The sequence below is a fragment of the Sturnira hondurensis genome, unplaced genomic scaffold, assembly GCF_014824575.4.
Source record: "Sturnira hondurensis isolate 20B ecotype Veracruz unplaced genomic scaffold, ASM1482457v3 Scaffold0005220, whole genome shotgun sequence".
Classification (NCBI taxonomy): Eukaryota; Metazoa; Chordata; class Mammalia; order Chiroptera; family Phyllostomidae; genus Sturnira; species Sturnira hondurensis.
The window spans coordinates 3,526,444-3,552,532 of record NW_028077851.1 but is presented as its reverse complement, the minus strand read 5'-3'; the positions used below and the strand labels follow the sequence as shown (position 1 = coordinate 3,552,532).

General features: G+C 46.7%; 1 protein-coding gene across 1 annotated transcript in view; it reads right to left on the bottom strand.

Moving 5' to 3' along the window:
* Positions 1-26,089, bottom strand: part of MAP7D2 (MAP7 domain containing 2) — an 88,241-nt gene that overhangs the window by 6,579 nt on the left and 55,573 nt on the right. Inside the window, exons 6-14 of the mRNA XM_037046355.1 lie at positions 25,936-26,050; positions 20,995-21,313; positions 19,040-19,167; positions 11,700-11,953; positions 11,027-11,153; positions 3,666-3,897; positions 2,596-2,700; positions 1,307-1,363; positions 814-892 (exon numbers count right to left, since the gene is read on the bottom strand). Of these exons, the coding sequence (XP_036902250.1) occupies positions 814-892; positions 1,307-1,363; positions 2,596-2,700; positions 3,666-3,897; positions 11,027-11,153; positions 11,700-11,953; positions 19,040-19,167; positions 20,995-21,313; positions 25,936-26,050 (1,416 nt within the window). The remainder of the gene's footprint in view (positions 1-813; positions 893-1,306; positions 1,364-2,595; positions 2,701-3,665; positions 3,898-11,026; positions 11,154-11,699; positions 11,954-19,039; positions 19,168-20,994; positions 21,314-25,935; positions 26,051-26,089) is intronic.

The following is a 26,089-nucleotide window of genomic DNA, read 5'->3' as shown; positions in this document are numbered from 1 at the left end:
ACATGCTAGATGAGAGCTGCAGTACCTGGGAGTGTAGAAGGCAGGAGAAATCGCTGTAGAACAGTACCCAGTACTTTTTTTAAAAAAAATATGGTTGTTTCCTGGCTGGTATAGCTCAGTGCATTGAGCACAGGCCTATGAACCAAAAGGTTGCAGGTTTGATTCTCAGTCAGGGCACATGCTTGGGTTGCAGGCCAGGTCCCCAGTGTGGGCCATGTGAGAGGCAACCACACATTGATGTTTCTCTCCCTCTAAAAATAAATACATAAATAAAAATCTTTAAAAACCTGTTTCTTCCTCAGCTTTAAAAAAATATGTTTGTTGATTTTATAGAGAAGGAAGGGAGAGAGAGATAGAAACATCGATGTGAAAGAGAGACAACAACTGCTTGCCTCCCACACACACCTTGACTGACGATCGAACCCACAACCTAAGTTGTGCCCTGACTGGGAACAGAACCCCCAACCTTTTGGTGCACAGGACAACGCTCCAACTAACTGAGCCACACCAGCCAGGGCTGTCAGTTCTTAACAGAACCTGCCCAGCAGTTAGGCTCCCTGGAAAGCAGCACGGGCCAGCAGCCAGCTGGCTCCTGTACCGGGATTACTAGAATAACAGGGGAACCCAGTGCTTTCCACATGGACCTGGCTGACCTGTGTGCTGGAGATGGAGACCCCACCAGGGAAGGCAAAGTGCACAGGCTCCCTCCAGTAGACACGCTCCTAGGGCCCACGGGTGCTTGGCCCCTGCAGGGGGTGTGTGGAGCCCTCCCCTCCTTAAAGGAGGGACCCAAGACCCAGACCTCACACTCACCTATTTTGTTTGGGACAACCGCTTTTGTCTTATTTTCCACACACACAGCAGGCTGAAGCTCCATTTTCAGGTCTTCTTTCTAAAAACAAATAGAGGGAAGACTGACTTACACAGAAAGACATGCTTTGGAAAAGCATCAGAGGCTATTTGGAACCATGCTGGGCCATCTGCCTGCTCCACAGAATTCTTTGAATCTTCTGAGCTTATTACAAGGCAGCTGTGTTTCCTGTATTAATATGGCACCGTTCTTTTTTTATTCATGACTACTGTGCCTCTCCTGCATCCCCACCCCCATTTCTCTGAGAAAAGTTGTAATTACCACCCTATCTCTGAAACTCCTCTTTTCAGGCACCTACAACCCCCTTAATGTAGCCGGGAAGAAAACAGGAAGGGTCCATTCTATCTAGCCGCTCCTCTCCGAGATCAACAATGCCACTGAATGTATTCTGCCATTCCGCCCATGAACTGCGACAACGGTATTCTGAATGCCTACCTTCACTTCCGGAGACACATCACTCTTCCTTGTTCTCTTCATGATTTCATCTATTCTCTGGAAACCAAAAAGCATCAGGTAAGAGGAATGCATGACCAAACCCACAAAAAAGTAGCTGGGTCTATATGCAATTTCACGTTTCTCAGCAAACTCACACGAGAGAAACATCAGCAGAGGACAAGGAGTGTAGAAAGGGTTTCCATTGGTTTTGCAGATGTACATTGTCGCCCCATGAACAAGGGCAACTGTTTGAAAAGTGAACTAGTATCTGGAATCAACGTTTTGTTTATAGCCCCTCTTTTTCCTTCCTCTTCTTAGGTTACCTAAAAATCTATAAATCACCACTTGCCACTCAAGAAGACCACCCTAGACAAAGTGAGGCTGACATGCAAGTTGGGAAGGGAGGCCACGGGCTCCTGGCTCTGGCCTACAGCAACACAAAGCCCAGGCTGGGGCTAGGACACCAGGAGATTGGACCCTTTTAGAATCTGCCTCCTTAAATCCAACTTCACCCATAACTGCACTAAATGTAAATAGACCAAACACTTCCATTTAAAGGCTAAGACTACCTACCAAGTCCTGACTATATGCTGTTTATAAGAGATACATGTATAAAGACACGCACAGGATCAAAGTAAAAAGATGGGAAAAGATTTACTGTGCAAATTCTAATCCTAGGAAGAAAGACAGAGTGGACTTTAAGACAAGCATTACTGGCCCTGTGGGGTGTGGCTCAGTGGGTTTGGCATCATCTCAGAACCTGAAAGGTCAGTGGTTTAAATCCTGGTCCGGGCACATGCCTGGGTTGCGGGCCAGATACCCGGTTGGGGATATATGAGAGGCAACGGAGCACAGTGTTTCTCTCCCTCTTTTTTCCCACCTCTTCCCCTCTCTCTAAAAATAAATAAATAAATAATTTTTTAAAAAAGACAAGTATTACTAGAGATAGAGGACATTTCTAATGATAAAGGCGTCCATTCAAAAGGAAACCGAAGTAATCTGAAGTACATATTCACCCAAGAGCCGAACTTGAAAACATGAAACACAAAAGCTGATAGAACTGGAAGGAGAAATGGACAAATTCACAATCACAGTTGGAGCTTCTAACACTCCTCTCTCAGTAACTGATAGGACAAGATGACAGAAAACTAATAAAGGTATAGAAGATCTAAACAGCACTATCAATGAGCCCACCCCAATTTGGCTGTTCTAAGATCACTCCACTCAAAAACTGCAAAAAGGAACTGGATTGGCCTCACCCTCGGTGCTCCGAACCCCTTAGCCCTCACCTTCTTCCTCTCCAGTCGCTCCTGTTCAATCTGCAGCATGATCTGTTCCCTGTCCAGACGCATCTGTTTAGCTGCCTCCTGGGCCTTTGCCTCCGATTCTTCCTTCTGACAGAAACAGGTAAACCAAGGCATAGGGTTTACTAAGCTAAGAAGACACTATCGTTATTCCCCAGGGTTGGCCTATGTTCTTCAACCACATCATCTACCCCAAAGTGGCTGTTGCCCCAACACTCAATGTAGATTTACACGGATGGCTCTATGACACAGCAGACATGGCTGGGCCTCACTCGTCCACCCTTGGCCCACTGTGCAAATCAAGGGCAGACAGTTCCCGTTTGTGGCCAAGGTCTGTGTCGGATGTTAGTTTCTGGCCATGAAGTGGTAGAATGTGGCTAGAGTTTCAGGAAAGTTATTCCCCAACAGCTGACCTTCAAACAGAAGTTGGTAGATAAATAACCCAGTTCCCTCGCCCCTCAGAGGGACAATTCCAAGGCATGTTCCACAGTTCCTGAGTCTCAAAAGGAGTGAGTTCCAGTTGCCCACAGTCACCCACTCATCAATGCACTTACATTGCCTTTCCTCTGACTCCCTGACCAGTTTCCTGAGATCTTTTCCTGAATCAACTACTGACACCCAAATTCTCATCTTTCTGGGGGAACCTGAACATGGTCCACTTCACTTTTATTGCCCAAAGGAACACATATTTAATAACCATCCAAGTTGGTTTAAGAAAATACTTCAAGCAGCCCTGACCAGTGTGGCTTGGTTGGTTGGAGGTCATCCTGCAAAGCAAAAGGTTCCTGGTTCAATTCCCGGTCAGGGCACATGCCTGGGTTGTGGGTTCAGTTCCCAGATGGGGGCATGAGAGGCAACCAATTGATGTTTCTCTCTCACATCAATGTTTTTCTGCCTCTCTTCCTCCCTCCCTTCCCTTCTCTCTAAAAATAAATATATATAAACCTTTTAAAAAATACTTCAAGTAAATATTATGAGACTTTCAAATTTAACTAATTTTACCTAATAGAAACTAAGGTCCTTAAAGAAAGTCTCTATGAAGACACAGACAGTACCTGCTTTTCAATCATAGCTTTTTCTTGCTTTTCCTTTTCTTGCTTTTCTTTCAAAAGCAACTCCTCTTTGGCTTTCTTCCTGGCCTCCTCTTCCTCCAGTCTTTTCTTTTCCTCTTCCTGTCGCTTCTTTTCCTCCTCCTGCTGCTTCTTTTCCTCTTCCTGCTTACGGGTTTCCTCTTCTAGGCGAAGCCTCTCCTCCTCTGCCTTTCTTTCCAATTCCTCTCTCTCCAGCCTTTTGAGAACACAACTGTTGTTAGAAGACAAGGATGCTCAAAAGGCAAACTGCCAAAGAACCAGGTGTTGCCAGGAGGGTGTAGTGCACAACAGAGACGCGCGCACTTCAAGACTCACCCTTCCTGGAAAGCCGCTCCAGCCCATGTACTTACAAAAAAATACTAACCAGGGTTGACTTTGCGTTCTGTTACACAAAGAGCAACGATGTATTGATTTGTGAACATATTATAATGAAGGCACAGATGTTCCCCAGTGAATCTACAAACGACCACGGCCCCATCATTCTTATTTAATGACAATTCTTTAAAAGCACAGCGAAATAAGTATTTAAAACCAACTGAAGCTATAAAACACTAAGTGTCTCACTGGCCCCAAATGTGCCAGGCAGCAATTTGAGAGCAGTGACTATGAGCTCAAAAAATTCACTTTGGGTTTTAATCAGTATATGACTTCCGAAGCAGCAAATGGAAGAAATGCTCGAAAGAAACTTGACATTAGGCACAGAAATTAAAACATCTATTTTCTGTTTACTTCGGGAATCTTTAAAAATCTGTTCTAGCTTTAATTCTTTGCCATGTAAAATTAAATGGCATTTGGACAGTTTTCAGCCACAGATGAAGCGCTGGTGATGTGCTAATAAAAAGCTCTAAGCAGTGAGGGAAAACTCTAACAACTCAGCATTTGTTTCTACATTTCTAATGTGCTTCTTGCTCACAGGTGTGCCCCCTTTCTCACCTGTGGAAAAATGTTGAGTAATCACACTCACCTTGCAGCACCCCTGACCACAGTGTGACATACGGGTAAGACCAAGACTGCGTTCTGATTGTGCTACTCACAGTATGACCCCCTTCCTTGGAAAGTGACTGAACATTTCAGACGCCCATCTCAAAATGAGAATAGTTATATTATTGGCTCCGTGACATCACTGTGAGAACTGAATGAGATAATGCATGGCATGCATGCCGAGCAATGCCTGGCGCTGCGCAGATTCCCAAGTGCTAGCTTGTCTTATCATTTAAAATGAATCCTCTCTCCAACCTTTGAAGTAAATCTCTAAATCTGTATGTGTTTCAGAAACTATCTTTATTTGGAAGCATGGGTCACTGACTTACTGGATGCTGCTATATTGTTATAAAAAGATCAAGACTTACAAAGACGAACCTTCTATCCTAATGGTCAGCTTCAGGAATTGTGTTAGGAAAGAGGTATTTTAAAAGGTAAAGAAATACTTGCAGTCTGTATTTAGCCTAAGGCTGTAACAGTATGTGGCCAACGTATTCTATAGGAGCAGCGGTTGTTGCAGGGCCTATAAGCATGGCTGCCACAACCTCAATTATTCAGATATTCCGGAAACCTTCGATTCCTCGTAACTAAGTACCCCCAACCCAGGGTGATCACAAATGGACGTGTGTAGAACAAGATTTCTCCAGATGTCCAGCAGAGCAGTTTCAGCCCTCATCTCTTCTAAGGAGCCGGCTGTAATTGTCTTGGATAAGTTAATACACAAAGGATATGTTGTGTGTGAGTAAATGCCCAGGTTGCTTCATCTTTCTCTTTATCTTCAGAATCTGAAGACACTGTGTTTCTCCTGTTTTACCATGAGGATGGACTTCAGAGGTGCCCAGGGCGCGCGTGCGCGCGCGCGCGCGCACACACACACACACACACACAGTAAATAACATACCCTCTTGACCCCTAAGTTTCCATAATCACCTACCGCACAAATTCCTCTGCGCAGGCCCAGTAACCCCTGCTTGTCCCTCCTATTAGACAAAATTCCATCCCTTTGCCACACTCTGCTTCCCCAAGAACCGGCTTCGCTGGTGTGAAACCGAGTCCCTCAATATCCTCTCCAAGAATGAACATCCTTACTCTCCCTGCTTAAAGCACTGGAGAGAATATGGATTTGGTCATGTTCTCACCCCATAGGCCTTATCGTCATTACCTAGTTCCTTCCCGAGTTCACCACACCTGTGTACCGTTCTGTCACCCTGACTGCCCTTGTTCCCGTCACCTATCCCAAACCTACCCCCCTCCCTCACCAGGTAGAAAGTACCAGAAAACTGCACCATGATCCTCACTGAGCAGATGAATCCTTCTGCCCATCACCAGCCACTGGTGAGGATCTTCTCTGAAGAACTCGCAGCCTCTAGCACCCTTCCGCCCCGTCCCACTGGTTTACACTTACGCCACATCCGACACGTGCTCAGCTGTGAATTGTTCACTATTCTCTCTTACTTAAGTGTTTAAAAGTTTTTATTTTAAAAAGTGTAACCTTTAACATGCTAAACTTCACAGTCTATGATCTGTCACCCCGTCCTCCACTGCCTTCTCTCCTGACGTGTCTTGGATAGCACAGTGCAGCCACTCGTGTCTGCTCCCTCTGTGCTGCGCCCCAGGCCTCCGATCCCCTCCTGAGCCCTTCTGGGATGGCATGGAGCCCATGCTGCTGCCCAATTTTAGGCCTAGGTGGCCCCCAGGAGCACCTGTGCCCTCCGACGCTGGGCTGCCGACGCTGGTTAGAGTAAGGCCCAGACAAAGCTGACTGGTCATCTGCCCCTGGGCCTCAGCTGCCACTCCGGCATTTTGGCCTCATCCCTTCCCCTGATGCCTGTATTCACAGTCCAGACCATCTTTTCCAGGTCTTCACAGTCCTCCTTAGTTGAGGGCAGCACCGCCTACTTCACAGAGAAGCCTGGGGCCACTGCACATGAGCCGCCTAACATTTTCTCCTCTATTGCATCACTACTCATAAATTTCCTTTCTCCTCTGCTTAGAGGCAAAAGAGTGTAGGTGCCACCACTGGTGCTATTAATTCCACCCTCTCCCGCACTGTGTTCCTACCACTCTCCTGTGTTTTCCTTCCATCATTTCACCCTCCTACATGACCTTTCCACAGCCTACAAACTCACTCAGGTCTCGGGCTTCCCAAACCACTCTCCCCATCCACACATGGACTCTTTAACATCCAACTGACAGTTCAGGGCCTCCACCCTCTCACCTCTTCCAAGCTGGCTTAGGTTTCCACCGTTTTGTTTCTCTGCAAAATCTTGGTTCATCTCCTGACCATCAAGACCAACAGCCTTCCCTCAGCCTCAACATGTCTTGCATGTACAGACAAGGTTAAATGTCCCTCCTTTCAGGACCTCTCCCCAGCCCTGTGTGCATGAGGCTCTCCCTTCCTGCCTCAGCTGCTGCCACACCTGCCACCCACATCCCCACAGCGGATGGGTCCTGCCCGCCCCATCTCTCTCTCCCCAACAGTCGAGCCCCTGGAGGCTCAGCCAGAGAGATGCCAGGTCTGAGCTGCAGGAGAATCTCTTGTGTGGACATGGCCACTTTGTTCACGGGGGCTGCCTAGCTTAAATGTCTTTCTGCATGGGCCCCTAGCAGCTATTTTAGTCTCCCTTGTTAAATTTTATTTTTATTTGTTTTTAAAGGGAGGGGAAGAGAGACAGACAGGGAGACAAATATCAGTGTGCGAGAAAATCATTGACCCTTTGCCTCCCACATACCCACAACTGGGGACCTGGCCCACAACTCGGGCATGTACCTTGACTGGGAATTGGACCGGTGACCCTTTGGTTCGCAGGCTGGCGCTCAATCCACGGAGCCGCATCAGCCAGGGCTATTTTAGCTTCTTTAAAAAAATTTTTTTGCAATCCTCAGTTGACGACATTTTTTCATCTCTTTTTAGAAAGAGAAGGAGGGAGAGTGGGAGGGCAGAGGGCAAAGGAGAGAAAGAGATTTTATATATGTACCTACCTCGTCCCTCCCTCTCTGTCTCAAGAAACATCGACCGGTTACCTTCTCATACACATCCTGACCCAGGATCAAACCCACAACCTTTTGGCGTACGGGACAACCCTCCAACAACCAACTGAGCCATACCAGTCATGGGTGTTTTAACTGCTTAATGTAACTCAACAGGCTCTGTTTTGGAATCATAGTAAGATCTCTGGCTTGCTAGTTTCCGTCAGTGCCTTCCCCAGGGCGGACTGTGGCCTCCAGGCTTCCCTGTTCCACCTCTAAGGATCCCGATTTACCTCTTGAGCTACCCACAAGCCTAGGAGCTATACCCTACTCTGTGTGCTTCCAAGAGAGCCCTGATGTCACTGCTAGTGGTGAACAGACCAGCTTTTGCTCTGTGTCCTTGGCCCCAGCTATCTGGACTCTTATCAGCCCTTCTGTTCTGAATAGTCTCATCCTTAACATTTCCCTCCTCGGTGTGGGCAAATAATTTGGCTTTCCATGGTTTGACTCAAAGAGTCTTTTATTTTGCTCTACATTCTTGCATTTGGCAACTGCTTGTGTCTGGCTTTGACTACTGAGTGTAAGCACCAAAGAGTCGTGGGATGATGGTATTCCAAGTGATATCCGTTGTGTTCCAGCCCCAGGTTGTCTGGTGCTTTCTCACCTCCCACGTGGTGCTACGCAAAGCTTCATGGTCTGGCAAGAGAGAGGAAAACTGGTTTTGGGTCAAGCGTATGACTGTCATTTTTATTTAGGCCCCAGGGGTAATTCCATTTCCAATCACCTGAACATTCTGTACATACCTCCAACTTAGTTTACCTAGCATCAAGTTGATAGTTTTTACCTTCTAAAACTAATTCCTTCTGTCCTTTCTTTATTGCTTATTGGGCGTACCATTCTCCTAAGTCTTCAGAATCAAACCTCAGCATCACCTTTGAAGTGGTTCCTGTCTGTTGGGTTGTGGGAGTCCGCAGACTGCAGCTGGGGACCACCTGATACAAACTCACCCTCCCTTTTCCAGGTCCACCTTCCCCATAACTGTTAGCCCTTGCCTTCTCCTAGCCCACAACTGCACTGGGTGTCTTAGGTGGGCCTCTTCCCCCTTCTCTGCTTTCCTTGTACACGTACTGAGCGCCAGCATCGGTGACCCACGGACTGCACCTCAGCCTTTTAAGGTGCTTACTAGGAGGGGAAGCGGGCCTGGGAATAAGTGAGGCTGTGTTAGTCAGCCCCACAGATGGGCTCAGGAAGGGGGGACAGGAGAAGAGGTCAGTACTCTCCTAGGTGCCGGGCCAGATAGGCTGCAGACAGGGAGCTAGGCTTGACCCGAGCTCAGAGAAAAGATGTGTCTGGCAAGGAGCACGAGTCCATGCAGAGCGGAAAGAAAGCAGATGTATGGGATCACATGGTTGGGGCACAGCAGGGAACTCTGCACACCAGTGTCTGGAATGCTGGAGGTGGAGGAGCAGGTGATGGCCAGGGCGTGGCCAGCCTTGAAGGCCTGTGGATAGGTTTGGATGGATCTTGTAGGCGGGGAGTTGCTGGCTTGTTAACAAACAGGAGCACGGCAATGACACTTACGTGTGGATAGCCACTGGGGACACAGTGTGAAGAGTGGACAAGATCTGGGAGACCTAGAGCAGGGAGCTCAGCCTGGATGCCACAGACAAGTCCAGGTAAGAGACAACAGGGGTCGGAGCTCAGAGGAGAGGACGGGCTGGAGGGGAAGGGACAGGAGACAGATGCTGAAGAGGTGGGCTGGATGTACCTGACATCTGATGGGACACTGAGGGGGAAGGAGAGGGAAGAGCTGAGAGCTGCCTGGGACTTCTGATTTGGGTGCCTGCAGAGATGGGGACAGAGAGCTTGTGATAGAAAAAGGAAGTCTGGGAAAAAGAGAATAAGGTATATTTTAGCAATGTGTGATTTGAGGTGCACACGGCACACACGCAAGCGCACGTAAACGGCACTTGGCAATAGGGCCTCTAAGTGCCATCCAACAGAACTTTCTACGATGAGGGCCATGTTCTAGAGGTTGGTGCTGCCCATGGTAGCTAGTTGCCATGTAGCTGCCGTGCACCTAAAACATGGCTAGGACTGCTGAGGAAGTACTGCCAATTCTTTCAGGAGCTAAGCTGTGAAGAAAATGTGGGAGAAGGCAGTCACTGGCAGGTAAAGAACTTCACAGCTACAATCTTTGTACTCACACGCTCAGGGCCTGCAATCACCAAGGCCTGTCATTTGAGGTCCTGGAATTCATCTTCATCTCCTGCGACCTCCCCCCCCTTCACACGCCCTGTGGCCCACCCAAACCGGCCCAAGCACACCACACAATGGAAAGACCTGCCGAGGGAGGTGGGGAAATCACCAGAGAAAAGTCTGGAGTTTGAAGAAGGAACCAGCCAGACCTACCCAACCCCTCTCTCTGCGCACACGCGCGCGCGCACACACACACACCACTTGAAAAAAAAATCATCAAACCTGTAATCAGAGACAAAAGACTTGTCAAGGTCACTTCAGGCTCGAGAATACTACTCTATTATTTATTACTCTCAATTCAGTGCCGGTCTGGAAGTGCTGCATCCTGTCGTGTTAATTCTCTAAATAGTATTGGATTGCACTCTGTGATTACCCTAAAAGCTTCCTTTATCAATTTAGAGGGAATATCTACCTTGCCCTTCAGTGCGCATTCCTTTCTGAATACAGAGATCCGAAAAGGCAGGCTGTACCCAGTACAGCAATGCAGAGGTTCTCAAACTTTGGGGGGCTGGCGAGGCAGGACAGGGCCTGGGACAGTGTTTTCAGTGCCTTTGGGGGATGATTTGGACAGCCTCCCAAATTTAGGGACCAGTCTTCTGTCACGCTCCAGGGTGGGAGAGTCCCATACCCCATAGCTCGAGGACTGTGAGGTCGGCTTTCACCCCCTCCAGGAGCCCCTGCTGGCCCCTCCTCTCTCGCATGTGGGAGTACAAATTAGGATAATTTGGGTGGGGGGACATGTTTCAGGAAGCAGAATCAAAACCCTTCTATCCAGAACCTCCTGTATTCTCAGGGACAGTATCATCTCTAAATAAAGCTTAAACTCCTTTGATGGCTCTGTAAGGCCTGACCGGTCCTATAGTCCAAGAGGATAGTGGGAAGCTGCTGGTAACATTTAGATCCAGGAGCTATGAGTTTCCAGGTTGTCTGAAAAGAGCAAAGTTCCATCGATGTTAATGACATCTAATAGAAGGTGCAGTCTCTCAACACCTGCCAAGCGGACCTAGACCTCCGCCGAGGCTTTGTTCATTCCACGACTCCGGGAAGAAAGGCCAGCTGCTCTCCCCCACAGACTTTTGCATGAGATTCCAACAAAACTCTGAGCATCCCCTTACCTATCTTGCTGGGTCATTTTCCTTTCCTCCGGCTCTTTTTGCTCTTTCTTCAGCCGGGCCTGTCGTCTCTTTGTGGCCAGGATCTTCGAGGCCTCCTCTGCATTGGTGGTATCTGCAGTAGGCTTCCCTGAGGAGGCACCAGAGGGAAAGATCATAGGAAATAAACAGTGATCGCACTCACGTGGCAGCTGCCATTTGAAAGACTCTACCTAGAAGGGATGGGAAATGCTCCAGGACTGGCACAATTAGCCACTGAGCAGAGACGCTGCAACGGGCAGCTATAACCCTCACAGTGAAGGGCAGTGGGAAGACAGGGCGGAGAGACTGGGTGGCTAGTAAGTACCACAGCAGCCACCACTGCTGCACATCTTGAACTTGTGCATCCCTCAGGGCAGCTTACAGGACTAAAGAGCGAGCCTCTCCGTGGGAAGTGCTGAAGCTGGCCCAGTGCAGCAGGAGATGCTCAGGAGACGGAGGGGACAGAACGGAGGGGAAGGACTCAGGGGCCATATGCAAACCTGAGAGAGCACAGGATGCGCAGCTGCCCCAAGTAAAACCCCCTCCCCCACTCTTTCCCTCAAACACGAGACTCCCACGTGGATTGTGGATCAGGCAGAGGACGAACCAACCAGGATAGCTGAGGCTTGGGTTGGTGCCGGCAAGAAGACCCCACCTGCAATGCCCTCAGATTGCCCTCCTGCAGCCTCCTGCTTTTTGGTGACGTGCTGATCCATTATGTCCTTCTCTGGGCCTTTGTCTGTGAGTAGGCTGCCGGATCGCTGAGCCAGGCCCCCTCCCCAGTCCTTGTTGCTCTGCTCTTTCATCTTGGGTAGTTCCTCTCCGGAAAAGGCAGATAAACGGTACTTGACAGTAGGCTCCGGCTCTGGCAGTTTCAGAAGGGACTTGGAGTACAATTTAGCAGTGATCCTGCAAAAACGAAAACATGCCAGAAGATAATTATTGCAGCTGACCACGGAACTCTGTTCCCAAGACACTTGGTTCCAAAAAGTTGAATAATCTTATCCTTTTAGAGGAGCAAATGGAAGGCTTAGCATACACTCAAAAGTCCCCGGCACACTATCATCCTACCAGGAACATAGGGTACCTGTAGGATGTCCCTGGTGGAAGGGGCAACATTCTAGGAAGCCCATTTGGCAACACCACGTCCTAGTTTCACTTCACTTGGATGACAACACAAAGATGGATTGCCAGGCATTTTCCCACCACTTCTTTTTAGATGGACACCAGAGATGGATCTGGCTTTAGGATGTAGCAGTAGACAAGTCAACTCCTTTTTCCTATTGTAGCAAAATACACGTACCGTGAAATGTACCTCCTTCACCATGGGTAAGTGCACAGTTCAGTGACATTAAGCACATTCACACTGTGGTGCAAACCATCACCGCCATCTTTCCACGGAGCTCTGACCCCAGAAACACTAACTCCCCATCCTTCCTCCCTAGCTCCTGGCAACCTGCTCCCTTCTGCTTTCTGTCTATGAGAATTTGACTATTCCAGATACCTCACAGAAATGAAATCATATGGGATTTATCCTTTTGTATCTGGCTTATTTTACTCAGCATTCATGTCGTAACAGTTCCTGGCTCCTTTTTGTTTTAAGATTTTATTTATTTATTTTTAGAGAGGGGAAGGGAGAAAGAGAGGGAGAGAAACATCAATGTATGATTGCCTCTCAAGCACCCCCCCCTAATGGGGACCTGGCCCCACAACCCAGGCATGTGCCCTGACAGGGAATCGAACCAGCCACCCTGTGGTTCGTAGGCTGTTGCTCAATCCACTGTGCCATACCAGCCAGGGCCCTGGTTCCTTTTTTAGAAAAATACATTTCACCTTTACTGAGATGTAATTGACATCTGGTTCCTTTTTAAATGCTGAGAAACAAAGTCAGTGAACAAGTGGGGAGAGGAGATGTCTTTCTGGAAGGTGTTCAGGTTTAAAAGAAGCTGTCTTGCTGCAAGGAAGATGTAAAAGGGGAGGACGAACCTGTTTCTACCCAGGAAAACACTGTTTCGTTAAAATCCAGGAGCTTGTCTTATGTCTGGTGGAAGAAGGCCCATCCCAGGTGCGCTGGGCCAGCCCTGGCCCCTGGGGAATGCTGGGCATTCATGACGCAGGTAACCCATTAGATGCCAGTAGCAATCTCCACCCCTTACCCCAGGTGGTGACAATCAGAAATATCTCCAAACATTGTCAAATGACCCCTCAAGGGCAAGGTCGCCCCAGCTGAGAACTACTGATGGGAGACTTGTGTATAGGCTCCCCCACACCTTCTGCTCGTGTAAAGCAGAGAGAGTATAACTACTGCTGTGGCTGAAGGGGCGGCATCCTAATCTCCACAGTGACTCTGAGGAGCAACCATGGGCTTCCTGAGAGCCTGAGCTGGAGCAGTGTTTACTAGGGCCCTATATGTTTTAACAAACAGGGTCACACTGGATCCCTCCCTGCATGACCTGTAGCTCAGACTTCCATTAACACCCACGGCTGAAAACTGGGTCCATGCTTCCTGGGTGCGGTCTACACACTGGCCACCGTGCTGGTGTGTAGACAAATTTGTGTACGTACTTGTGTATATGGGTGTCTTTTAGTTGTGAAAACACAGTATGACACAGGTACTATTATTAGGGTCACTTAACAGGTGAGGAAACCAGGCTAAGCAAGGCGACGGAGGCCACGGAGCTGTGGTCTGAGCCCACGTCTCCCTGACTCCACTTCTCATAATGCGGCCCTATTCCACATTGCATCGGTAGCCAAGCCGCAGTTTGGTGAGGTCCCCTCAGGTATTTGTTTTAGAACTGGCACAGTAAGCACTCAACAGCTACCTGTGTTAATATATGATCCCCCAAACCTGAATTCTCCACACAGATAAGAACGAACTGTCACAAAACCAGGAGCAACTGTGCTGGGGGAGACCGAACCCTGCCCTGTCACCATGACAATGCTCCACGGAGCACAGTTTTCCACTTAGCTGAAAAACCCTGTGTTTAGGTTCAAATCACCTGTACAAACATATGGCTGGTGATCTTTTGCTGAGCAACGCGCTCCTTACACGTTGTTGTCCAGGGCAGTACTATTGCCGTAACTGCTAGCAGGGTGTCTCAAGAGGCCAGGTCTGACGCCTTGTGAGGATCAAAATGAGTCACCCACTCCCCGGAGTATTGTGTGCAGGCTGAGCGCGGCTTTGGTCTAGCTACACTGTGTGGCCAGGGAACACCAAAGAATTACTCTGGATTTGGGATTTGGAGAGAGGTTCCCCCGCCATAAGCATTCCTACCTTGACATGTGAAATAAGAACTGCTGGTATTAGAAACACTGACAAAAAGCCTTTTGCTCTTCTTCCTTGCCTTACTCTTCTTCTCTGATCAGTGCTGGGCACCTTCGAGTACTGTCACTGGACCTGTCTGCAGCAAGCCACACCCCTGGGGGCCTGCAAGGTAGATGGCTGAGTACCCCTTCTACAGACACAACTCTTACTATGAGCAGCCACAGGGCTGGACCGGAGGGAGTTAGGAGGCCAGAACTGGCTACAGGCCGAATTCATTGACAGCTCTCAGCAGCAGAAAGCCAGCGTCTGGATCCCAATATGACCCCTTGGATCTGGTTTAAATGGCTCACTATCAGAAGGGAATGAGCATGATGAAGCTACACCCCCCCATCAGTGAGCCTGGAGCCCGCAAAGGGCCATATGCAGCAGGATTACAATCCCAGGGAGCAAAGGCAGGACTGGCCTGGATGGAGAGGTTCTGACGGCTCGGGTCGGCTCAGCCCCAAAGCAGCCTTGCTGCCTTCCACTCGCTTTAACAGAACAGTCGGGTAGGTTCTCTTCCCACCGCACACTATTATTCTAAATAAAACTAGGCCAATTATCCATAAGCACACATCTAAAGATAATTTCTACCTGGGAAGTAACGATGGGCTATTTTGGAAAACAACTCAAAACATTAAGAAGTCTATTTATAATCCCCTATCCCAGCTCCTGCTTAATAAACAGAAAATTAAAGAAAACACACGCACACCCTTCAAATTAGAGAAGTACAGGCAACTCATCGAGTATTTTTTTTTAACAGCGAGGGACCAGAACACTGAAGAAAATCTTGTAAGTTTCCTATTTTATTTGCATATCTTTAGTTTCCTGCTCATCCTGTTTGTTCACGTTCCTACACTTTAGGCCCCCGCCAGGCACCCACTAAGCTTGGTTATCTTGAACCACGTGGTGTCGTGAGCCTCACAGCCCTCAAGGCCCTCTGGCCAGCCCTGCTCACACAAAGTTTCGTGAAGTCATCCTCCTGACAATTTCCTAGAAATAAGTATCTTGGCTGATGAAAGAAATGCAAATTAATCAAGGGGAACTTACTATGCTTTCAGAGTTTTGTTTTGAAGTACTTTCTCATCTATTTATTTTTTAAAGCTTATTATTTTTATTTTTATTTTTATATTTTATTTATTTTATTTTCAGAGAGGGGAACAGGGGCAGAAAGAGGGAGAGAAACAAAAGTGTGTAGCTGCCTCTTTCGCACTGCCCACTGGGGATCAGGCCTGCGACCCAGGCACATGCCCTGACTGGGAATCGAACCAGCGACCCTTTGCTTTGCAGGCTGGTGCTCAATCCACTGAGCCACACCAGCCAGGGCTCTTGTCTATTTAATAAGGAGAAGAAGGATCTATTTGACTGCCATGAGAACCCAGTAAGATAGGTAGGAAATCACTGTTAACCATATTTTAGATAAGAAAACCAAAGTCCTAAATGCTGAAGTGACCTTTCCCAAGAGATGTCAACAGATGACAGAGCCAGGGCTGGCATGCAAGTCACTGATGCTTCATCTTGCTTTGTAATAGATCTTCTACTTTAAGTTTTAAAAGTTCAATATCCCCGGTGATTAAAAATCTAACAAAGGGGGCTTACAAGTTTTGCTGGGGTAGTCGAGTTAGGCTTTCCTGGTGTGCAAACAAGAATCATGTGACATTTTTAAGGTTCCTGACTGTAGAAAACATGAACAAACACCTCTGTAAGTAGGGCAGCAAGAATAACTCTCAGGAGAGGGTTGTCACGTTTCTAAACATGAGCATAATGCAAAGCAGAACCCCAGAGGATTTCTTTTCTTCACAGCTTGGAATCTAGTTCCAGTTTATCTAAAGCCCCTTGAATCCAGACACAGTGAACACAGCGCATGCGCCGCATGGGAGGAGTCTGAGCCCTGGTCAGCACAAGGCCGCCAATATCCTTTCTTTTTTTTAAGTTTTTTTTTTTTTTTAATTTGAGAGAGAGAGAAAGACAGGAAGAGAGAGACACATAGACAGACAGGCAGACAGACATGTGAGAGAAACATCTTATCAGTTACCTTTCACACTAGGTTGGGGGTTTGGTTCCAACCAGGGACCAAACCCGCAACCTAGGCATGTACCCTGACCAGGAATCAAACCTGTGACTTTTCGGTTTATGGGACAACACTCTAATTGAGACACGCCAGCCAGGGTTTGGCTGGCATTCCTTAAAATCTATGTTTGTGGTCATAGCTTATTCCTTCTTACAGAGGAAAATAACAATTCTATACCAGACAAACCTGTGAATACCACCCCAACACAGTGATGAAGGTTTCCATCACCAAGAATGTAACCACCTGACACGCTGGCCTCCTGATACGAGGCACTGAGAAGGAGCTGACATCCCTCCAGTGGGATTCCTGCCAACTTTCAACTTTAAAGAAAAAGCACAGAAAACCGAAATATAGAGAAGGATTCAGAGACTGGGACCCCTACCGTGGCACCTGACATCCCCACTGGGTTAAGGGGAGGAAGAGAGAATGCTGCCACTCACTGCTGACCCCCGGACAGAGTCGCATCTAGAGTGGCAGTGCACCCTTACACCTCCAGTGGCACTTGGACAGCCGTGTTCTCAGCACAACACCTGCCAAAATTTCACCTTTACACCAAGTCCTGTCCTTACCAGTCTTAACACTGCTTTAAACTTCTTCCGTAAAGCTGGCAAGCAAAATACCCTTTCCCCTTTTGGGTAATACAAAAGCAATATGTGGTTTTTGTAGATAATTTTGAAAATACAAATACAAGCAGAAGAAACAGGGGGAGTGGATAAAAGACCTCACTGCTCCAAGAACCACTGACTGCATACACATATATACATTCACCCATGTGATCAGGCATATGCACACTGAATATCTATCGATCTTTTCAAAATAACTTATTGCTTTTATGCCTGAAATCCATCTTAAGGAAGTATTCATAAATGTGGAAAATAATGAACTTGATAAAAATGGAACCATGTCCCATATACCAGTTTGTAACAACATCCTGACCACCTTTCCACGCAATTACATATTGTTCTTCATGGCTTTTTATGGCTGTATAGTACTCCATTACTTGGATGTGCCATTATTTGTTTAGCAATGCCCTACTGAGAATATTTATGTTGCCTTCCATTTCGCACTATTAAAACAAGGCTATCCTTGTAGCATTAAAAAAATATAGCACAGAGCCTACTGAGCGCTTGCTTCCAAAAACTGAATTCTTTTTCTATAGAGAGGGCAAGCAACCCCTTGCTCATCTTAGTGAAATTTACAATGATGATGAAGCTTGCCAGCTACTATCCAGGCAGAGAATATGAGTCCGTATCCTGGAAAGAGAGGGAAGAATCTGGAAAAATCCCAATGTGAACAGGCTTTTCTGTTAATGCCGGTGTCCCAAACTATCACCAGAGTAAGTGACATGTGAACGGAAGACTCAGAAATGAGAACTAGAGACCTTACAGACCATCTGAGAGAGTTAAGAGTTTATAAGAGAGCAATACCGTAACCAACGGCTGGCAATACAAGCACAGAAAGGATGCAGTGGGCTTGAAAAATTAACAATTCAAGATGCTATTCATTTAGCTATGCACTGTGGAAGGCAGATATAGCAATAGCAGGAATTCATAGTCTATATAAACCATCATGATCTCTGAGCAAAATAATAATAGTGAAAATGTCTCTAGTAGAAAGCAACAAATTAGAAATAAGAGCTGCTATCACCTTGAAATATTTTGAAGAAATTCCCAAGTGTTCATGTTCATTCAATTTGTGTTTTATCCTACGTTCTCTGAGCCAAACTGATGCACCAAGCAAGTTTTATATGATTCTCTCTCTATGAAGAGTTTCTTATTTTCCCAAATTAAAATCCTATTTCTCTTCCTCTCTCAGTCCCACTGAAGACTTTTCCATTTCATCTGGAATTGTGTTACTTACTGAGTCTTTCTTCTCAGTATCAGTAAAATTTGTTAATGACTTAAGTAAGATACAGCTACAAGGCGTAAATTTGTTTTCCAGTTACACAGTTTCACTGGTGAGTTCACCTAGTTGTTAATTTTAAAAAAGAGCTTCAGCCCTGGCTGGTGTGACTCAGTGGACTGAGCAACAGCCTGCGAACCAAAGGGTCGCCGGTTCGATTACCAGTTTAAGGGCACATGCCTGGGTTGCAGGCCAGGTAGGTCCCCAGTAGGAGGCATGCGAGAGGCAACCACACATTGATGTTTCTCTCCCTTTCCCTCTCTCTAAATGTCAATAAATAAAATCTTTAATATAAATAAAAAAGGGCTTCACTATAAATCATACTGCTAATGGTGGCTGACAAGTTATTATTGCCTCTTTTAATGAGACAGACCCAAGCAGAATGGAATCGCTTCACTCCAGATGCAGCTGAAGGAGAAAGGACAGTGCCAGAAAAACAGAAAGGGATTGATGGACCTAAGGAGGAAATGCTGAATGGATCATCTCAGTAAGCAAGAGTCCCATATTTACCAGGTAACAAGACCCCTTAAGAGCCTATCATTCACCCAGAAGGTACTCAGAGAGAGAAGGAGGTCAACCCAGCATTCCTCCTGCTCACCTCTCAGGGCCAGCCATGCCTCGCAGGGGGTGGGTGGGCAGGAGGCACACCCCACCCTGCACAGAGCCCCCCCCCAACTCCTTTAATCATACAACTGTGACAAAGGGGAAAGATGCTTACCTGGGTGTCACAAGAGAAGATGACCTCTTAGAATTGCCCTTGGGAGAATCGTCTATTTTTGTAAGGGACCCACTGCTCCCGTCGGAAAAAGACATCGATGTTAGTGAATCCCACTTGATCTTCTCCACCTGTAGGGGACACAGAATAGGACACCATGACCCATAACTACAATTTCTAAAACTACCCCAGATGGAAGCAACACACAACTTTCTTTCAGAAGGATCTGTCTGAAGCTGTAGTGTATCTGCAATAGGAGTATCCGCAGAGAAACACCAGGAGGTCACCACAAGTAGGTGACTCAGTTAAACAAAAAATAAATTCAGGCCCCAAATGCAAAGATTTCCTCTGCCTTGTCATCTTGAGAACAGCAAACAGCAGCACCATACTCTGGTCCTGGATGCAGGAGTTAGCAAAAGTAGGTTAAATGAACAGCCATCGTGACCCACAAGAGAAATCATAAGTAAGGATATGAAATAATGACAATAAGATAAACAACCCAAATAAATAATTTAAATAATTAATAAATAATAATTCAAAAATAAAGTCTATTTTTCAGGTGCTCACAACTGCAAACCTACTTGTCCCCACCCCTGTATACAGAAACTGGAAAGAATACAAAGATCTACAAAAATCACTACAAAAACTTGCAGGTGGTTGCAACTGTAGTTATAACACCCAAGACAGTGAGCTGTGGACCGTAACAGTGGACCCTGGGGCCCCACCCACCCCTCTATGTCTTCCTCTCGGCCTCCCTCTGCAGGAGGCTGGAGACATGGGCCTCAGCACTTGGTCCGCAGCGGATGCTCCCCAAGGGCGGCCCCTTCTCTCCGTACTGCACTTTTCTGTGGCAAACCCTCACCTGGTCCCCACACGCACATACATCGGCCTCCTTCCACAGTAATCCACCCTACGGTAAAAGCCAAGGGTCTAAAACATTCACTTGTCATGTGAGAACCGCAGGGCCACACTGGATTTAAAAAATAAACGCCCGACAGTACAGTACAGTGGCGGTTTGAAAATAAGTGCACACATCACTGGGTGTTCTCCCTTCAGCAGGTGGAGCCCAACCCCTGCGTTCCTGAGTGTGGGTTGGTCTCAGTGACTTGTCAGAGTGATGTTGTGCCACATCTGGGTTATAAACGTGTTACAGCTTCCCCAGTGCTCTCAAAACCTCTTGCTCTGCAGGAGGCCAGCTGCCATGTCATTTGGACACTCGAGTAGCTCCATGGAGAGGTCACACCGTAAGGAACTGAGGCCTCCTGCCAGCAGCCGTGTGAGTGAGCCGGCCTGCAAGAGCCCCAGCCACGCCCTCAGGTGGCTGCAGCCCTGGCCCCCCTCGCGACTACACCCTCATGAGCGACCCTGAACTAGAAGCGCCCAACTAAGCCAGCCTCAGTTTCTGACCCAAGGAACCAGTGAGGTAGTACACATTTGTTTTAAGCTGTTAAGGTCTGGAGTGATTTGTTACATAACAAGTGACAACGAATGAAATTACAGTGTGTGTAATTCTAAATAGATGTACCTAATTGGGGGTATCTGCTCAACATCTGTTTTGCTGACCATGTCAGTGTGACAGAAAAAATGTTTCGAGGCCACTGTTGTGAATGAAGGCCAGCTTAGAACCTCAGTTCCGTTTGCCTGTAGAGGCAAGACTGGCCCAGAATCCGATGCCCTTGAAGAAGCAGTGAGAGGACATTCAGAACATTTCTTCTGACTTGTGTCCTCTGGAGGGCAGGCTGTAAGGAAGACAAGGTTTTGCACCAAGGCACTCAGATTTAGGAGGGTACGAAAAGTTAAGCGACTTTCAGAGGTGGGGTGAAATGTTCAACCGAATCTGCCCCTTGAGCAGTTCCTGGATGTTGACAAACAGGGGCCCAATGCAGGCCAAGTGCAGGGGGAATCGTACTGTGAGGTGAGAAGGGTATCTTGAGGGTGAGTGGTGGGTGTAAGCATACCTTAGGGGACTCTGTCCCTGCAGGGGCTGCTTTTCCATTGTTTCCTCCAACGGATGGCAGTGTAGTCTCTTTGTCCATGATCCAAGCGGGGGAAGTCTTGTAGAGATATTGAAGAGGCTTGGCAGTGCATATATGAGGACCAGTATGCAACACTAGAGTTACGGTATAGCAGCCAGAGACACAGGGAGTACAGGCGAACAAAGTAGGATGAGCCAGGAGTTGAAAAGAACACATTTCCGTTAAAATGCGGCACGGGCAATCCACAGTCTCAAGACACCACCAGACTTTCCTCATACTCACAGCAGGGACTCCATGGTAAAAGACCCCCACACCCAATGGTCAAGAGTCCAGCTCATTGCAGGAGTTCAAAATCTGGGCTTTGGAGCCAGACAGACCTAACACCATCACCCAATAAGTGGATCACCTTGGGCAGGTGACCACGCCTCTCTAAATGTCCACTTTCTTGTGTACAGAGACTCAACACGGCAGGCCGGGCTGCTGCCTCTGGAAAGGCCTGCTTACAAAGCTGGCCCTGGGTCGGCCTCTGGGAGCTTAGATATCAGGAGGGTTCCCACCACGCAGTGAGGAGTAGCTCACCATACCTGAGCTGCTTGTACCAGCAACGTGACTTCTCCTGCTTTCCTTCTGAGAGTTTAGGATTTGGGTATGTGCCTGGCAGCGGGTGCCTACGTGACAAGCCCCCAGTAAAAACCCTAGGCACATGTCACAGCTCACTGCTGGGAGAATGTGTCCCGTGTCACTATCCCGGGACAGGACTCTGGAACCTCGTATGTAGCCTTCCCCAGACCTTGTCCCACGTGCCTTTTCCCTTTGCTGATTTCCCTCCGTAGCCTTTCCCTGTGGTACATCGTAGCTTTGAGTTTCCCCAGAGAATCACTGACCCTCCGAGTGGTCTTGGGGACCTCCTGATACATCCCTACCTCCTGTCAATTTTTTATTTGTTTGAGAAGTAATTCACATATCATAACATTCACCCTTTTCAAATTCAGTGTTTTTTAGTATATTCGCGAAGTTGCGCAACTGTAACTACAGTGTCATTCCGGAGCATTCTCAACACCCTCAAAGGAACCCCATTACCTATTAAGCATTCAGTCCCCTTCCCCACATTATCTAGCAACTACTATTCCAGACATTTCACAGAAATGGAATCATACAACGGGTGGCATTTTCTGCATGGCTTTTCATTGTTTTCAAGGTTCATCATGTACCATGAACCAGACATTCATTGCTTTGTATGGCTGAATAATAGTCCACTTTATGGCTATTTCACAATTTTATTTATTAAATCACCTGCTGATGAACACCTGGGTTTGTTCATCCTTCGTGGCTGTAATGAAAAATGCTGCTAAAAGCATTCATGTACAAGTTTTGCTGTAAACATATGTTTCCAATTTCCTTGGCTTTACACGTAAGAGTGGAATTGCTGGGTCATAATTAACTGTGTGTTGAACTTTCTGAGGACTCGGCCAGACTGTTTTCTAGTGACTGCACCATTTTCATTCCCACCAGAAATTTCTCTACATCCTCACCAACACTTATTTTCCTTTTTCTCTTTGAATTTTAGCCATACTACTAAAATGTGAAGTATTATCTTATGATTTTTAAAAAGTATTTTGTATTGACTGATTTTAGAGAGAAGGAGGGAGGGAGAGGGAGAATGGGGGAGACAAAGAAGAGGAGAGGGAGAGAGGGGGAGAGGGGGAGACACAGAGAGAGAGATAGAGAGAGAGAGAGAGATTTATTGCCCACTTATTTATACACTCACTGGTTGCTTCTTGTATGTGCCCTGACCAGGGATCCAACCTGTAATCTCGGCATAGCGGGATGATGCTCTAACCATTGGAGCTACTCAGCCAGGGCCTCGTTGTGATTTTGATTACCATTTTCCTAATGACTAATTATGTTGAACAGCATGCCATCTGCTTATTGGCCATTTGTATATCTTCCTTGCAGAAACAGCACCACTACTTGGAAACAACTGCAACCAGGTAGAGAACTATACGTCATTCATATGACGTCTCACTGAATACACTATCGTGGGAACTGAGACCAGACCCACCCTAATGTGGACATGCGCAAACAGAGGACGCCATCCCTCATTAACCTTGCCACGATGATTTGACCCACTTTGGTCAAGGAAGGGCTTTGATGGTATAACTCAGTGTTTCTCAGACTACAGTGTGCAGGTCTGCTTGGTCCTGAGAGTCTTCCTCCCTAACACGCTCCTAGGCGATGGTGAAGCTGCAGGTGCCCAGGCCTGCCCGTGGGTGGCGAGGCTTCAGACATTTGTTAAGCTCTCTTACTGTACCAATCATTGTGCTATCTCATGTAATTCTGATGAAAATTTGGAAGAAATTTGTTTTATAAATGAGGAAACTGAGGCCTAGGAAGTTCATTAACTTATCCAAAGTGGTTAAAAAGCAGTAAGTGGTAGAGCTGGCTACAGGATTCCAGAGACTGTGGTTTAAAGGCTCCTTTGCCAAGCCATCTCTTAATAAAAGCTCACTAACCTCCACAGCTCACGAAAATGATTTTTCCCTAATCCACATGCCTGCAAAGATAACATACCTCAGTAGCCTTTGTGACATTTAAAAGAAAAAAAAAAAGGCCCTGGCTGGGTGGCCCAGTGGACTGAGTACCAGCCTGTGAACCAAAGGGTCCCTGGTTTGATTCCCACTCAGGGCACAGGCTTGGGTTGCCAGCCAGGTCCCCATTAGGGGGTGCGCGAGAGGCAACCACACACTAATGTTTCTCTCCCCCCCTTCCTTTCTCACTAAAAAGGAATAAATAAAACCTTTAAAAAAAAAGAAAAGAAAAGAAACAGAGCAATAGCAAAACACTGGTGGGTAGAAAATATTAGTAATCGTTGAAGACATTCCATGAAGCCAGCGAAAGTGAAGCAAATTACAAACATTCGGAAATAACTCAGAGGCTGACCTATAGAACCCCTGGCTGTTTCCTTTGTGGCACCGGCTTGGGCTCTTTTACCTGCTTTTGTGCACTGTACACCGAACACGAATGGACTTGTGCTTCTGGACTGGGTGGGTGCCAACAGCCGCACAAGGGGAAAGAGTACCATGGGAGAATTGCGCATGCGATGAGCTGAGGAATGGAATGGGGTAAAAATTTTAAAAAGCAAAATAAAAACAAAACAAAATGAAATGTTTAAAACAACACACAGAGCATGATGCAAATTAATGTTTGGGTGGTAGAAAGAATGGGGAAAAGAAAAAAACATTCTAGCACAGGATAGCTTCGGAGTCTGTCATAGTAAAACAAAATTTAAAAAAAAATGATACGTCATTTAGAGTATGAAAGAGTGCGTTGTGTTGCGGTGCCAGCATTCACTCAGTATGCTATTACGGTATTACCCGTATCTCTGCAAGTCCGCCTCCCATGACATACTGTGGACTCAAGAAACCATTCACTCACCAAGTAGATCTAACATTGAAAAAAGAATTACTTATACATAATGCTTGTTTTAGGGCCTCTGTAAAGAAATATTTCATAATACACTGATTTTGCTAATGTGTTCCTTTCATATGAACCTTTTCAGGTAAATAAGGGCAAAATTAAAGAAGCACAAAAATGAAAATAGCTAAGTTGCCTATCAGCTTTAATGGAAGCAATAATATTCATAATCCAAAATTCAGGGACTTAAATGTCATTCTGATGGTTTGGGAATGTTTTATAAGGTAATGGATTAACTTGAACATTACGTTGTATTCTTTGGATACCCAGTAGCCAATAAATGATTTTGGAATTAAAAATTTCAATTTATAATTCATGAGCAGATAATTTAGCTGCCAACAAAATAACACACTGATATCTTTTCATATTAATCAATGCAAATATGAATTCAACATCAGTTTGTAAGCGTGTGAACTCATGAAAACATATGGAATACATTCACTAGTAGAATAGCTAGTGATATACAGTTAAAAGCATATAGACGTTTGCTGAACCAGCTCTTAATTCAAGGTTTCCAGTGCTTACCTATGAACTACATCAGAGATCAGCCACAATGACACTTCGAGGTCTGATACACATGACAGACCTGGCTGGAGGTGCAAGGTCAATGCCATTGAAAAACAACCAGGAAGAGGAACTGGCTTCTTCAAAGTCATAAACATCCTTCCGCTGGCCCTTTGGTGATGACTTGATGTGTTAAATATGCCACTGGCACCAGACTCTTTGTTGACACTTTAAAATACACGTTTGATGCATGGAGAGTTTCCCTGTCTTCCTTAACCTGCATATTCTGAAAGGTCTCAGTTCAGACTTTAAAGTGACCTGAGCCTCTACTGAACTCTGGCAGTTTTAAGCCTATCCAGATTGTAGCTCTGGGACATGTTCTATAGAGATCATCCTCCCAGTTCAAAGCAGAGTGCCGGAAAAGGCCATCTATCCTCTTCCCCTTTTCAAGGGTTCATATTAGTTCTGAACTGTTGGGCAGGCCTGCAAACCACAGGCAGTAGCAGGGCCCTGTCTTTTTTCACACATCTAAGTCTGCCACATAGCTCTGCCTCACCAATTCTGCTGTTTCTGGCTAACCAATGATATCACATCAATAACTGGGCAGTTAACTATTTTACTGGTCACAACTGCCCACTGGCCAATTAATTCCGGGGCAGGATAACTCTTGCACGCACTGCGGAAGATGAACAGTCTCTTTCAGGCAAGGAGAACAACATTCACTCCTGTCTCCGCACAACTATGACTTGGCTCTAAAGGGTGATGCCACTTTCCAAAGTCCCATTAGTGAGGCCCTGGGGCTCCCACATTCACACCACAGGAGTAGGATGACAGGGGTGTTTGCAGAAGGCTCAAGGGGGGCTGTCATGAAGATTGACAATAAGGACATTAGGACGCTCACACTGGAAAGAAAAAAAACTGGAGAAATCAGGTCTATATTCTCACTTGCCTCGGCGTGGGGAATACGATTTTGTCGCAGCGGATGAAGATCGGTGCTTACTCTTTGAAGTCTCCATCCGCTTTGGCAAATGCCTTGCTGATGCTGACAAGTTGTCGCGTGCTGCAGAGAAACACATTGAAGACATTGGTACGCACACCA